Source organism: Xiphias gladius, chromosome 14, assembly GCF_016859285.1.
Source record: "Xiphias gladius isolate SHS-SW01 ecotype Sanya breed wild chromosome 14, ASM1685928v1, whole genome shotgun sequence".
NCBI classification, from domain to species: Eukaryota; Metazoa; Chordata; class Actinopteri; order Istiophoriformes; family Xiphiidae; genus Xiphias; species Xiphias gladius.
The window spans coordinates 7,887,360-7,899,580 of NC_053413.1; the positions used below are offsets into that span (position 1 = coordinate 7,887,360).

Here is a 12,221-nt window from a genome sequence, read left to right on the forward strand (position 1 = left end):
GTTTTAGCAAACCTTACACCCTTTGTCTTGTTCTTACTAATACAAAACACTAAACCTGAAAATATACAGTAAATGGCTAGGAAAGACCAGAAAGACAAGACCAAATAAATTGTTCTGTTTCCTTTATCTGGTGGTTGGTCAGTCCACCATTTTGATCCAGAGTGAAATATTCAAACAGCTATTAGATGCATTGGCACAAACATTTGTGCAGATGTTCAAGGTCCCCAGAGGCTGAATCCTATGACTTTGGAAATTTCCTGACTCTAGCGCCACCATTTGTGGTTTTAAGTGAAACTTCTCTACTATTGGAGGGATTGCCATTAAGTTTGGTACAGATGCAGACATTCATGTTCCCCTAAAGAACTGTAATAACGTTTGTGAGCCCTTCATTTTCATCTAGTGCCATCATCAGGTTAAAATTTCAATTTGACCAAAAGTTTGGTTTATACGTTCAAAACTAATGACATTGACTTCAGCTTTACTTTGTGTTTAGTGCTAATTAGCAAATGTTAGCATGCTAAAATGCTAAACTAAGAGGATGAACATGGTAAACATTACACCTGCCAAATATCATGTTAGCATGTTCATTGTTGACATGTTAGCATGCTGTTCTTGGCGTTTGGTTCCAAGCAGTACTGTCCTAAAATTCAGCCTCGCAGAGCTGCTAGCATGGTTGTAGACTGCTAAGAAGTGTGTTAACCAGACATTATGCAAGATGGTTAAACCTTCTGAGCCAGTTCAGTGGTTTTATGCATCTACATCTCGTTAAATAAGATGTTTTGTAGTGAAATAAATAAAGCAAGAAATCAGGATGTTAGCAAGTTGAACTTTTTACAGGAGAATTTAACAGATCATTTTCCATTAGCATGTCTGTGCAGTAAACCAAAGACATTGGAGAACTACAAGTGTTAGCACAGTGAAATGTTTCTTTTTCATCTTCTTACTCAAGCATTTTAATTAAATTTGTTTTACAGTGAAGGTTAAGTGCTACCCTTCAGATTTATCTGGGAGTGTTTACACCTGCATTATTAGACAGTGTGGGCACATTTTGGGGTAACATAAAATAACTGGAGAGGTTAACAAAAACTTCAGATAAGGCTCTATGTTCAAAGTTTGGTTCCAATAGTTTGCAATTAATTCTGTCTAAAATCTATGACCCACAGACGTCAGCAAACACTATGTCCTCCCTGGTGTTGCTTGGACAGGTCCGTACCGCTCAGTTTTTACTTCCTGCTTGTTTCTGGTTTTCAGCAAGTGAAACACCTGCTTAGCTTGGCTGAGGTCTGCCTACTAAGTTGCTGCTTGTCCTATAATTGGGGGTCTGTGTATAAAAAGGGCCGTAAGTCCTGCTCTGTTCACCCATTATGGATGTGAACACCCATGAACTTGAATGCCAGCATTTTAACCACAGTCACAGTTTCATTTTAGGTCGAGTGTGCTTGAGTAAACCGCAAAAACAAAGAAAATGTGTCACCATATGAATACAAATAAACCAGGAAACAACTCTTTTAAAACCATCTCTCCCCTCTTCTCTTCTATATCCTGCTGCTCTTACAACTGTTTGTTCCCATTGTTTTGTTTTTCACCTGTTGCCACAGATCTGACACCATCAGAATTTTGATCTCTCTGCACAAGCCAGTTTGGTGCCAGCTGCATGATTACACCACGATGATGAGAAAAAAGATGAAAAAAGTGTTACTACAGACTATGTTTGATTTGTACCTACCCACTGTATGTGTCTGTGTAGACATATGTATTATGACTGGTAGTAGCAGCAGTAAGGTCCTACCAGTAGTGGAACCTAACTACACTTAAATAAGTATTTTCAGGTACTTTAATGCTGCATATACTTCTACTTCATTACTCCTTGCCAACCTATAAGGCACTGATGCTCTTGTGGTGCATATGTATGAATGTGTGTGTGTGTGTGTGTGTGTGTGTGTGTGTGTGTGTGTGTGTGTGTGTGTGTGTGTGTGTGTGTGTGTGTGTGTGTGTGTGTGTGTGTGTGTGTGTGTGTGTGTGTTCGTATGTTCGTGTGTGTGTGTGTGTGTGTGTGTGTGTTTGGCTACAGATGTACAGGTTCCCTCTTCATATTCAGGCTGAGCTTCCTGCTGCTGAACAATCGTGGGAAAACCAGAGGTCAAGACAAAAGGAGAAATATAAAAGGAGAGAAAGACTGGGCTGCATCTAAATGGCCTGCAATAACTTCCTGCTTTGTTCCTGGTGGATTAATACAATGTGACAGGTGAAACCAATAGCCTGCCAGGAGTGTTTGTATTGACCTCAGCTGGTCGAGACGTGAGAATGATGTGGGAACAGAAATAGACATTAAAGGAATAATAGAGTAGAAATCTGTGTTTGACCTTACAGATGGTCCTTGGGACATTTCTGTGTGCAGTTTGGAGGCCCCTTTAATATTCTGCATGGCTCTCCCTGGGGTGCATGGCTGTCCCTTGGGTGCACCTATACTAATAGACATACATTTTAGAAATCCTCCAACTTGAGATCCTCCTCCTTGAGCAAGGCAATGGCCTCAGAACAAGAGTAGGCTGCACTATGGCTGCCAACTGCTCCTAAACAGACGGGATCTCTTTCTTACTGAGCTGAACTGGAAGGTTCCTTCATAACCATGGAAATGGCATTTTCACAAAAAATTCTCAAGTCAAGGTCCACTTACAAGATTTCTCTCGGTGCTTTCAGCTGTATCTCATGGCCTTTATCAGGGGATGAGAATGTTCTCAGTTGTTACTGGGAAAGAAACGATATTCATAAATAAATAAATAAATACTTTATGCATAAATATAATGTATAATAAATATATATACTAAACAAAGACTTTATATTTCAAGACCAGATCAAATAAGAGGACATTTTAAATATATTAACAACTATATTGTCAGTATTAATTATCATCAATGTTTATACACCAGTTATGGATCCTTCACAGGAGGAGTTATAGTTAACAAATACTTCATCTCTTTACAACTACATTATAGTTTCACTATCATGTATCTATTGATGTGTCACTTTTTTTCAACTGATCAACCGATTCAATTTTCTAATTGATATAGCACATAAATGAGTACTGTGATTTACAAATGGCCCTGGTGATTACAGGTATTATATCCACAACTATATTACTGTGGTGCATCCCCCCCCCCGTGGTCATTCAAAGTCACTACACTACTTGTTTAGTGGTGCTTTTCCAGAAATGTCTCAAATCTCTGCTGCAGCACTGACGTTTGCTGTGCTGTCCTTATGGCCAGTGTGTTCCAAACACTCTCATGTATGTAAAAACATATCCGCTGTTTCTAAACTCAACACAACAAAAAAAAGTCTCAATCATATTTACAACTTCCTGAAGCATACTAATGGCAGAGAAATGGATGACGCTGTAGGGGCCATTGAAAAGTTCCCTTAGGATGTTTAGATTAATGACCACCATGATAGTATAAGAGAAGGAGGCTGTATACAGACCAGCCAGTAAGACTGGCTAACTCCAAGACAGACATGATCCCTCACTGGCTTCCCACCCAACACCTCTGCCTAAGGACCCTGCAAGGGTGGATGAATAATTTTTTCCCTGCACCGCCTGGGTGTCTACATCAATGTATTATCTTAACTGACTTTTCCAAGTGTACCTTTGTTTCAGGCTGAACTGACAAAGGAATTTGTAACCCCAAACTCTCAGCAAGGATCCAATGGGGTACATGTATGCTGTGTTTGTCTAGCATTGCGTCTGTCTTGCCGCTGGTGGAGATGGGAGTTAATGCATGGAATCACGACTGTACACTGCCCTCCAGTGGTCACAGTGAGGGACTACAAGACTACATGAAATATATACTAAAACAATGTTCATACGTACTACGGATTACTGGTGATTACGGGTACTACCAATAACACCAGTAACATCCAAGTCTCTTAATGCTGTTGAGTCAATCCTTCAAAACATCAGGACTCGCGCATTCGTTTAGTGAAGTATGCAGGACGCAAAAGGTTCAATTCACATCTATTTATTAAAATACAGCAGTGTCTTAAAGATTGAGGTTGCTTAAAGAGCTCTGGACCAGACTATACATCCCTGACGAGCATACAGCATTCACATCAGTTCACCAAGTCTGAGTGACTATTCTCTCCCTGGTCCAGCAGATATTAAGTCTAAACATAGTAAATAACATTGTCGGCACGGTCATCTTCTTATTGGCTGAGACCTCCGTCACTCCTCAGCTATGTGCCTCCCTCGTACGGATATTTCACTCTGGACATGATTGACTCTCTTCATTTAACGACTTATCTGTAGAAAAAGACAAGACAAACCACAGCACCCAAGGACAGTTTCTCAAACTGTCATGCCGCCTCCATATAAGGGGTTATTTTTCACATATAGACAACCATATATCTTTGGGTTCATTCTTTGCAGAATAACACCTCTGTTTAGTACAAGCACCTGAGTTTAATAAGCACCACGAGCCGCTTTCTTTTAGTCTCAACAAGATAATATATAAAAACACATAAAAATAACCCTTCAATGCTGTTTTACTAATAGTTAGTGAGGGAGGGACTTAATAAGGCAGACGTGATGAACTATTTTTTCCCTAAACTTTATTGAAGTTTGAAGCAGGAAGCGAGCCGCGGGAAAAAGGGAGAAGGACTTTGCGTCAGTCCACACGTCCACCCTTTGATTGGCTACAAGCCGGCGAACCTTTGCTTGGCATCACCGATTGGCCGGCTGCGGCGCGCCAAGCGTCACGTGGTCTGTGTTTTCGCGCGAAAGTGTGGCTCTGTTGTGGGGACTGCGGCGTGGCGTCTCTGTGCCTGCGGAGCGGATCTGTGCGTTTAGCGGCGGCTTCTGAATCTCTTGTTGCAGTTTGACGGTATCTGAGCATGGATGTTGCTACAGCGACCGCGGAGAATGCCGGGGAGATGGTGAAAGACGAGTTGGCTGAAAAGTGCCAGAAGTTATTCCAGGCTTTCTTGGAGGAGTAAGTCAGTCGGCCAGCAGCAGGCTTCATTGTGTACTTGCCTCTTCGTTTTACAGTCTTTTTCAGTGGCCGCGAGGATCCGGTGCTGTGTCGATCGGCTCTCGATCGTGATATTTCATCATTTCTCGTCTGCATGTGCCCCTTGTGCAGATTTCAGACCGGGGATGGGGAGGTGAAGTATGTCCGCGAGGCCGAGGAGCTGATCAGGCCCGAGAGGAACACCCTGCTGGTGAGCTTCACAGACCTGGAGGGCTTCAACCAGGAGCTGGCTACCACCATCCAGGAGGAGTACTACAGGTGAGTTCCCCACATGAACCATTGCCCCGGAGCCTCAGTTTGATCTCTAATCCCAGTGCCGTCAGGGGTACCACTTCCACCGCAGTCAGGCCCCATTAATAAAGCCGGTGTTCTAATTTATGAGTGCGCTCACGTATTACACTGTCTTTACTGGAGAGTAAAAAACCAGCTTGAGTTCGCCTGTGGATTAACGTGAAGGTTTCTCTGTTTTCAGAGTGTATCCCTTCCTCTGTCGGGCAGTGCGCAACTTTGCTCGGGATCATGGGAATGTTCCTCTCAACAAAGAGTTCTATGTTGCCATCGAGGATCTTCCCACCAGACACAAGTAAGAAACAGAAACGGGCTTGAATCTGCTGCAGGTTTTCGCGTAAATCCCTGTGCACAGTGTTTCCAGTTAATCTCTCTGTTGGCGCATACTGTGTAGTCACATACTGTAGTAGCCCCAGTAGAAAACATATAAGTTTACAATTTTCTTTTCTTATCAAACTAAAACGAATCTGTTAAAGGAGCAAAGCTAGGTGAAAAAAATCAAATGTGACCGTTTTCCTGCGTGTAATCTAGAATCCGGGAGCTGTCGTCCATGCGTATCGGCTCCCTGGTGAGGATCAGCGGTCAGGTGGTGAGAACACACCCCGTGCACCCTGAGCTGGTAAGGTACCGCAAAGGTGCACATGAATGATTAGTGGTGCTAGGTAGCAACAAGCATGCAATGTGCAAACACAGATTCCGAGCTGTGGAGCATAAATACGCTAATGTTGAGCTTGTGTGTTATAGCCTGCTGGTTAAAATGACTTCTCGGTGCTCTCAGGCGAGCGGCACCTTCCTGTGCATGGACTGCCAGGCCCTGATCAAAGACGTCCCACAGCAGTTCAAGTACTCCCCACCAACCATCTGCAGAAACCCTGTCTGCAACAACCGCTCCCGCTTCCACCTGGACACACACAAATCCAAGTTCATCGACTTCCAGAAGGTATGTGCGCGACAGGATGCGTGTGTGTGTCTGTCTGTGCATAAATAGGGAGAAAGTGTACGGATGAAAGCAGTAGGCCCTGTAGTTTTGTGACCGAGTTTAACCCTGTGTTCACTGCGTTCAGGTGCGTATCCAGGAGACGCAGGCGGAGCTGCCCCGTGGCTCAATCCCACGCTCGCTGGAGATCGTCTTGAGGGCCGAGGCTGTGGAGACGGCTCAGGCTGGAGACCGCTGTGACTTCACCGGGACCCTCATCGTCGTGCCGGATGTCTCTCAGCTCAGCACTCCTGGTATGATTTTTGACCCCCCCAAAAAAAAGTGCTTGGACAAATCGTGTTAATTGTTTCTGGATTTTTTGGACACCTCATGACTGTATGGGTGTTCTTCCTTCAGGTGTGCGAGCAGAGACCAGTACCCGTTCAGCTGGAGGGCCCCAGGGCTTCGAGACTGAGGGTTTGAGAGGACTGAAAGCTCTGGGAGTCAGAGAGCTGTCATACAGACTGGCCTTTCTGGCCTGCAACGTGGCCCCGACTAACCCACGAGTAAGAGACACACACACACAAATAACATGCATGCATTTCCATAAAAGAATGCAAAACGTTTTAACGGTAGTTATTTGTACATCGTTGTTCCAACCGATAACAAACCAAAGAAGCAAATAAGCTCCAAACATGCCTGGTGTTCAGTTTCAAATGCCCGTCTTCTTTATTGTAGTTTGGAGGAAAGGAGCTGCGGGAGGAGGAGCAGACTGCAGAAAGCATCAAGAGCCAGATGACCGAGAAGGAGTGGGAGAAAGTGTTCGAGATGAGCCAGGACAAGAACCTGTACCACAACCTGTGCACCAGCCTCTTCCCCACCATCCACGGTCAGTGCTTGAACCTGTGTCCAACCTTCAGAGGTACTGTACCCAAGCGTGACAAAGCTGCGGATTTTCATTTGAAATGTTGACAGTGATTGGGATTTTGCAGGCAATGACGAGGTGAAGCGCGGCATCCTGCTGATGCTGTTCGGAGGCGTTCCCAAGACGACCATGGAGGGGACTTCGCTGAGAGGAGACATCAACGTCTGCATTGTGGGAGACCCGAGTACTGCCAAGAGCCAGTTCCTCAAGTACGTAGCACGAGCAAACAGCTTACTTACAAGTTCACACTTCCAAACAACAAACATTTAAATTAGACTGTAATCTATCCACTGTGGTAAATACAAATGAATGTGTGATGATTTATTCTGTTTTATAGGTCTGTAAAGGGTATTATTGTCAGTGGGTACTGTGTAGTTAATGTCCCGTCCCCTGTCACATTGTTGATAATAGCTACAAAATATAGAACTGAATGTATCTACTCCTGTGGATAGCTGTTAGTTGTAATATATAAGTGTGTGTGTGTGTGTGTGTGTGTGTGTGTGTACAGGCACGTGGAGGAGTTCAGTCCCAGAGCAGTGTACACCAGCGGCAAAGCCAGCAGTGCCGCGGGTCTGACAGCCGCCGTGGTCCGAGATGAGGAGTCCAGCGAGTTCGTCATCGAGGCCGGAGCTCTGATGCTGGCTGACAACGTGAGTGTTACTAGCTATAAATGGCAGTGAAGGACTTTATTAAGTGTATTTGCTGGTATTAACGGCCATATTTGCTTTCAGGGTGTATGTTGCATTGATGAATTTGACAAGATGGACATCAAGGACCAGGTGGCCATCCATGAAGCCATGGAGCAGCAGACCATCAGCATCACCAAGGCTGGAGTCAAGGTAACAGAGTCACGTCAGCCTCGGGCAGCTTGACGGTTGACCAGGTCACCACAAGGCTCAAGTAAATGGCGAAAGAATTCTGAGGTTAAAATTAAAGGCTTTCTCTGTGTTTTCTAGTAAATTTTTCATCACCTCATTCATAATGCCTGTGAAAGACAAGACATGGCACATATGCCATACACAACTAAAACAGTCCATTTAAAGTTACACTGTTCTAAACCAAACGCTTCTACTACCCAGGAGGCCTTTCAGCCATCTCTGCAGTAGAATAACCTGAACCCGTCTCTGTCTCCTCCAGGCCACCCTAAATGCTCGCACATCCATCCTGGCTGCTGCCAACCCCGTCGGCGGGCGCTACGACCGCAGCAAGAGTCTGAAACAGAACGTCAACCTGACCGCCCCCATCATGAGCCGCTTCGACCTCTTCTTCATCCTGGTGGACGACTGTAATGAGGTATGGGCCATAGTCTGTGCATTTGTTTATACAATTATTTGTTATATCACATTCTTGGATTTTTCTTCTATGTTCAGCTTTTTGGTCTTTTTTTTTTTTTTCCCATGTGCTATATTCTTAGCTATATCCCTATTTCTTGCATCCTGTTTTGTAATGCTGTAACAAACCAATTTCTGATCTAGTCTAATACTGTGTGTCCATCTGCGTGTGTATCTTAGGTGACAGACTACGCCATCGCCAGGCGTATCGTAGACTTGCACTCCCGTGTGGAGGAGTCAGTGGACAGACTGTATTCTCTGGATGAGATCCGCAGATATCTGCTCTTTGCCAGGCAGTTCAAACCCAAGGTGGGTCTGTGGTCTTGAGTTCTTACCTGCTTTCACACTGTTAAATTAGGTTTCACTATTCTTACACTTGCGTTTTTATATTAACCTTTGCACGCTGTGCGTCTGAAGATCTCAAACGAATCGGAAGAGTTCATTGTCGAGCAGTACAAGCGTCTCCGTCAGCGTGACAGCTCTGGCGGTGTGTCCAAGTCTGCCTGGAGGATAACGGTGCGACAGCTGGAGAGCATGATCCGGCTGTCGGAGGCCATGGCGCGTATGCACTGCTGTGACGAGGTGTGTACAAAAATAATTTACCGTTCAGCAACAGAGCACAGAAGCTGCACAGGGACTCTGGCACATATTGTTAGAAAATAAAAGTTTGACACAGGGGATACAGGACGAAACGTAACACATCTGCAAATCAGCTGTTATAACTTGTCACTATCAGAAAACGAACCGTATATTTTGCTTGAAATGTGTTCTAACAACAACTCCTTCTACAAAAAGAAAAAGTAATATTTTGATGAGACAGTGAAATAATTCTGACTAATGTAACTACTCCATATCACGTGATACAGAATGGTGACCATTGTCATTCCTCTGTATGTTTCCAGGTCCAGCCCAAACATGTGAAGGAAGCCTTCCGTCTTCTGAACAAATCCATCATCAGAGTGGAGACGCCCGACATCAACCTGGAGCAGGAGGATGAACTGGAGGAGGAGCAGCAGCAGCAGGAGGAGGAAGGTACTGTCACACAGTAAACACACTCTCCTGGAGACAAATGTACAAACGTACGCGCACATGCACAGACATGACATTTCTACACTACACCAGTAGTTTGTATCTGTAATGAAAACAAATCACCTAATGCAAACTTGTGCTTGCAGGAAACAACGTCCCAAATGGAGTGAATGGTGTGAACGGCCATGTTGATGGTATTAATGGCGACGTTAATGGAATTAATGGCCATGCCAATGGTGTGAACGGCCACGCTGAGCCTGGCAGCCAGCCCAAACCGTCTCTCCGCCTGTCTTTCACTGAGTACAGACGCCTCTCTAACCTGCTTGTCCTGCATCTGCGCAGAGCAGAGGAGGGTAAGAAGTGTTTTCCTTCCTACTGACTGCATTCCTAATTTATCTGCTTTATGATTGTCCTTTTTTGGTCTTTTTTTTTTTTTCCCATGTGCTATATTCTTAGCTATATCCCTATTTCTTGCATCCTGTTTTGTAATGCTGTAACAAACCAATTTCTGATCTAGTCTAATACTGTGTGTCCATCTGCGTGTGTATCTTAGGTGACAGACTACGCCATCGCCAGGCGTATCGTAGACTTGCACTCCCGTGTGGAGGAGTCAGTGGACAGACTGTATTCTCTGGATGAGATCCGCAGATATCTGCTCTTTGCCAGGCAGTTCAAACCCAAGGTGGGTCTGTGGTCTTGAGTTCTTACCTGCTTTCACACTGTTAAATTAGGTTTCACTATTCTTACACTTGCGTTTTTATATTAACCTTTGCACGCTGTGCGTCTGAAGATCTCAAACGAATCGGAAGAGTTCATTGTCGAGCAGTACAAGCGTCTCCGTCAGCGTGACAGCTCTGGCGGTGTGTCCAAGTCTGCCTGGAGGATAACGGTGCGACAGCTGGAGAGCATGATCCGGCTGTCGGAGGCCATGGCGCGTATGCACTGCTGTGACGAGGTGTGTACAAAAATAATTTACCGTTCAGCAACAGAGCACAGAAGCTGCACAGGGACTCTGGCACATATTGTTAGAAAATAAAAGTTTGACACAGGGGATACAGGACGAAACGTAACACATCTGCAAATCAGCTGTTATAACTTGTCACTATCAGAAAACGAACCGTATATTTTGCTTGAAATGTGTTCTAACAACAACTCCTTCTACAAAAAGAAAAAGTAATATTTTGATGAGACAGTGAAATAATTCTGACTAATGTAACTACTCCATATCACGTGATACAGAATGGTGACCATTGTCATTCCTCTGTATGTTTCCAGGTCCAGCCCAAACATGTGAAGGAAGCCTTCCGTCTTCTGAACAAATCCATCATCAGAGTGGAGACGCCCGACATCAACCTGGAGCAGGAGGATGAACTGGAGGAGGAGCAGCAGCAGCAGGAGGAGGAAGGTACTGTCACACAGTAAACACACTCTCCTGGAGACAAATGTACAAACGTACGCGCACATGCACAGACATGACATTTCTACACTACACAGGTAGTTTGTATCTGTAATGAAAACAAATCACCTAATGCAAACTTGTGCTTGCAGGAAACAACGTCCCAAATGGAGTGAATGGTGTGAACGGCCATGTTGATGGTATTAATGGCGACGTTAATGGAATTAATGGCCATGCCAATGGTGTGAACGGCCACGCTGAGCCTGGCAGCCAGCCCAAACCGTCTCTCCGCCTGTCTTTCACTGAGTACAGACGCCTCTCTAACCTGCTTGTCCTGCATCTGCGCAGAGCAGAGGAGGGTAAGAAGTGTTTTCCTTCCTACTGACTGCATTCCTAATTTATCTGCTTTATGATTGTCCTTTTTTTAAAATCTCACGTTTTCACTGTTATCTGCAGCTGAGGAAGAGGAGGAGCTGAAGAAAAGTGCAGTGGTGAACTGGTATCTGAAGGAGATCGAGTCCGATATCGACTCTGAGGAGGAGCTCATCATTAAGAAGGGGCTGATAGAGAAGGTCATCCACAGGCTGGTGCACTATGTGAGTCCACCTTCTGCAATAACACAGCTGCTATTTTCTGTAACTAGCAGACAAAGGTGATTCACTTGAAGCCACGTTAGGGCACGACTAACATTGTGCGTCTGTTTCCCCAGGACCACATCCTTATCGAGCTGTCTCAGGCGGGGCTGAAGGGCTCCGAGTCTGAGAGCTCGGAAGAAGAGGGCGTTCTGGTCGTCAACCCCAACTACATCCTGGACGATTAAACTCTGTGTTTTGTTTTTCCACTCTCGCAGCTTCCATGACTTTTGATATTAAACCTCAACAATAAAGTTGATGTTCAAGGTGTTGAATTTGAATTCTCACATGTAACCCATACATAATAGTAGCATTGGGGATGCTGTTAGACTTGTTTTTTGAGTTTATTATCCCTACTGTAAAAAGAATAGATTCTGGAGCTCTTTAAGAAAAAACTGGCGTTTTCTTAGTCAAACTGACATCTGTAAATATGCTGCTCTCTTTCTTCCAGTTGTTTGCTGGCTTCTGTTTGTTTGACTCAGAGTTAAGTGACCTGCCCTGAATTGTGTAATTGCTGTTTTTTAACGTAATATATGTATATTAGAGGCATACACTGCAGTTTACCTCCATGGTTTCAAGTTATGCCTTTTTTGTAAAATTGTGAGATGAAGTGAATGGAAATGTTAGTTACATAAATAAAATGTTGTTGAAAAAACATAAGCCTGCTTTGCTTTGTCCATTGG

The 12,221-nt window shown here is 44.4% G+C and overlaps 1 protein-coding gene across 1 annotated transcript; it reads left to right on the forward strand.

Annotated features, from left to right (window-relative positions):
- Positions 1–4,718: 4,718 nt before the first annotated feature.
- On the forward strand, positions 4,719–12,187 carry mcm6 (minichromosome maintenance complex component 6). The gene is made up of 18 exons (XM_040144719.1): positions 4,719–4,982; positions 5,133–5,279; positions 5,494–5,604; positions 5,841–5,928; positions 6,088–6,249; positions 6,374–6,539; positions 6,643–6,791; positions 6,964–7,114; positions 7,218–7,359; positions 7,659–7,800; positions 7,882–7,989; positions 8,288–8,443; positions 8,662–8,790; positions 8,899–9,063; positions 9,384–9,513; positions 9,657–9,863; positions 11,363–11,502; positions 11,616–12,187. The coding sequence occupies exons 1-18, from the start codon at positions 4,885–4,887 to the stop codon at positions 11,724–11,726; spliced, it is 2,502 nt and encodes an 833-aa protein (XP_040000653.1). The 5' UTR covers positions 4,719–4,884; the 3' UTR covers positions 11,727–12,187.
- Positions 12,188–12,221: the final 34 nt, after the last annotated feature.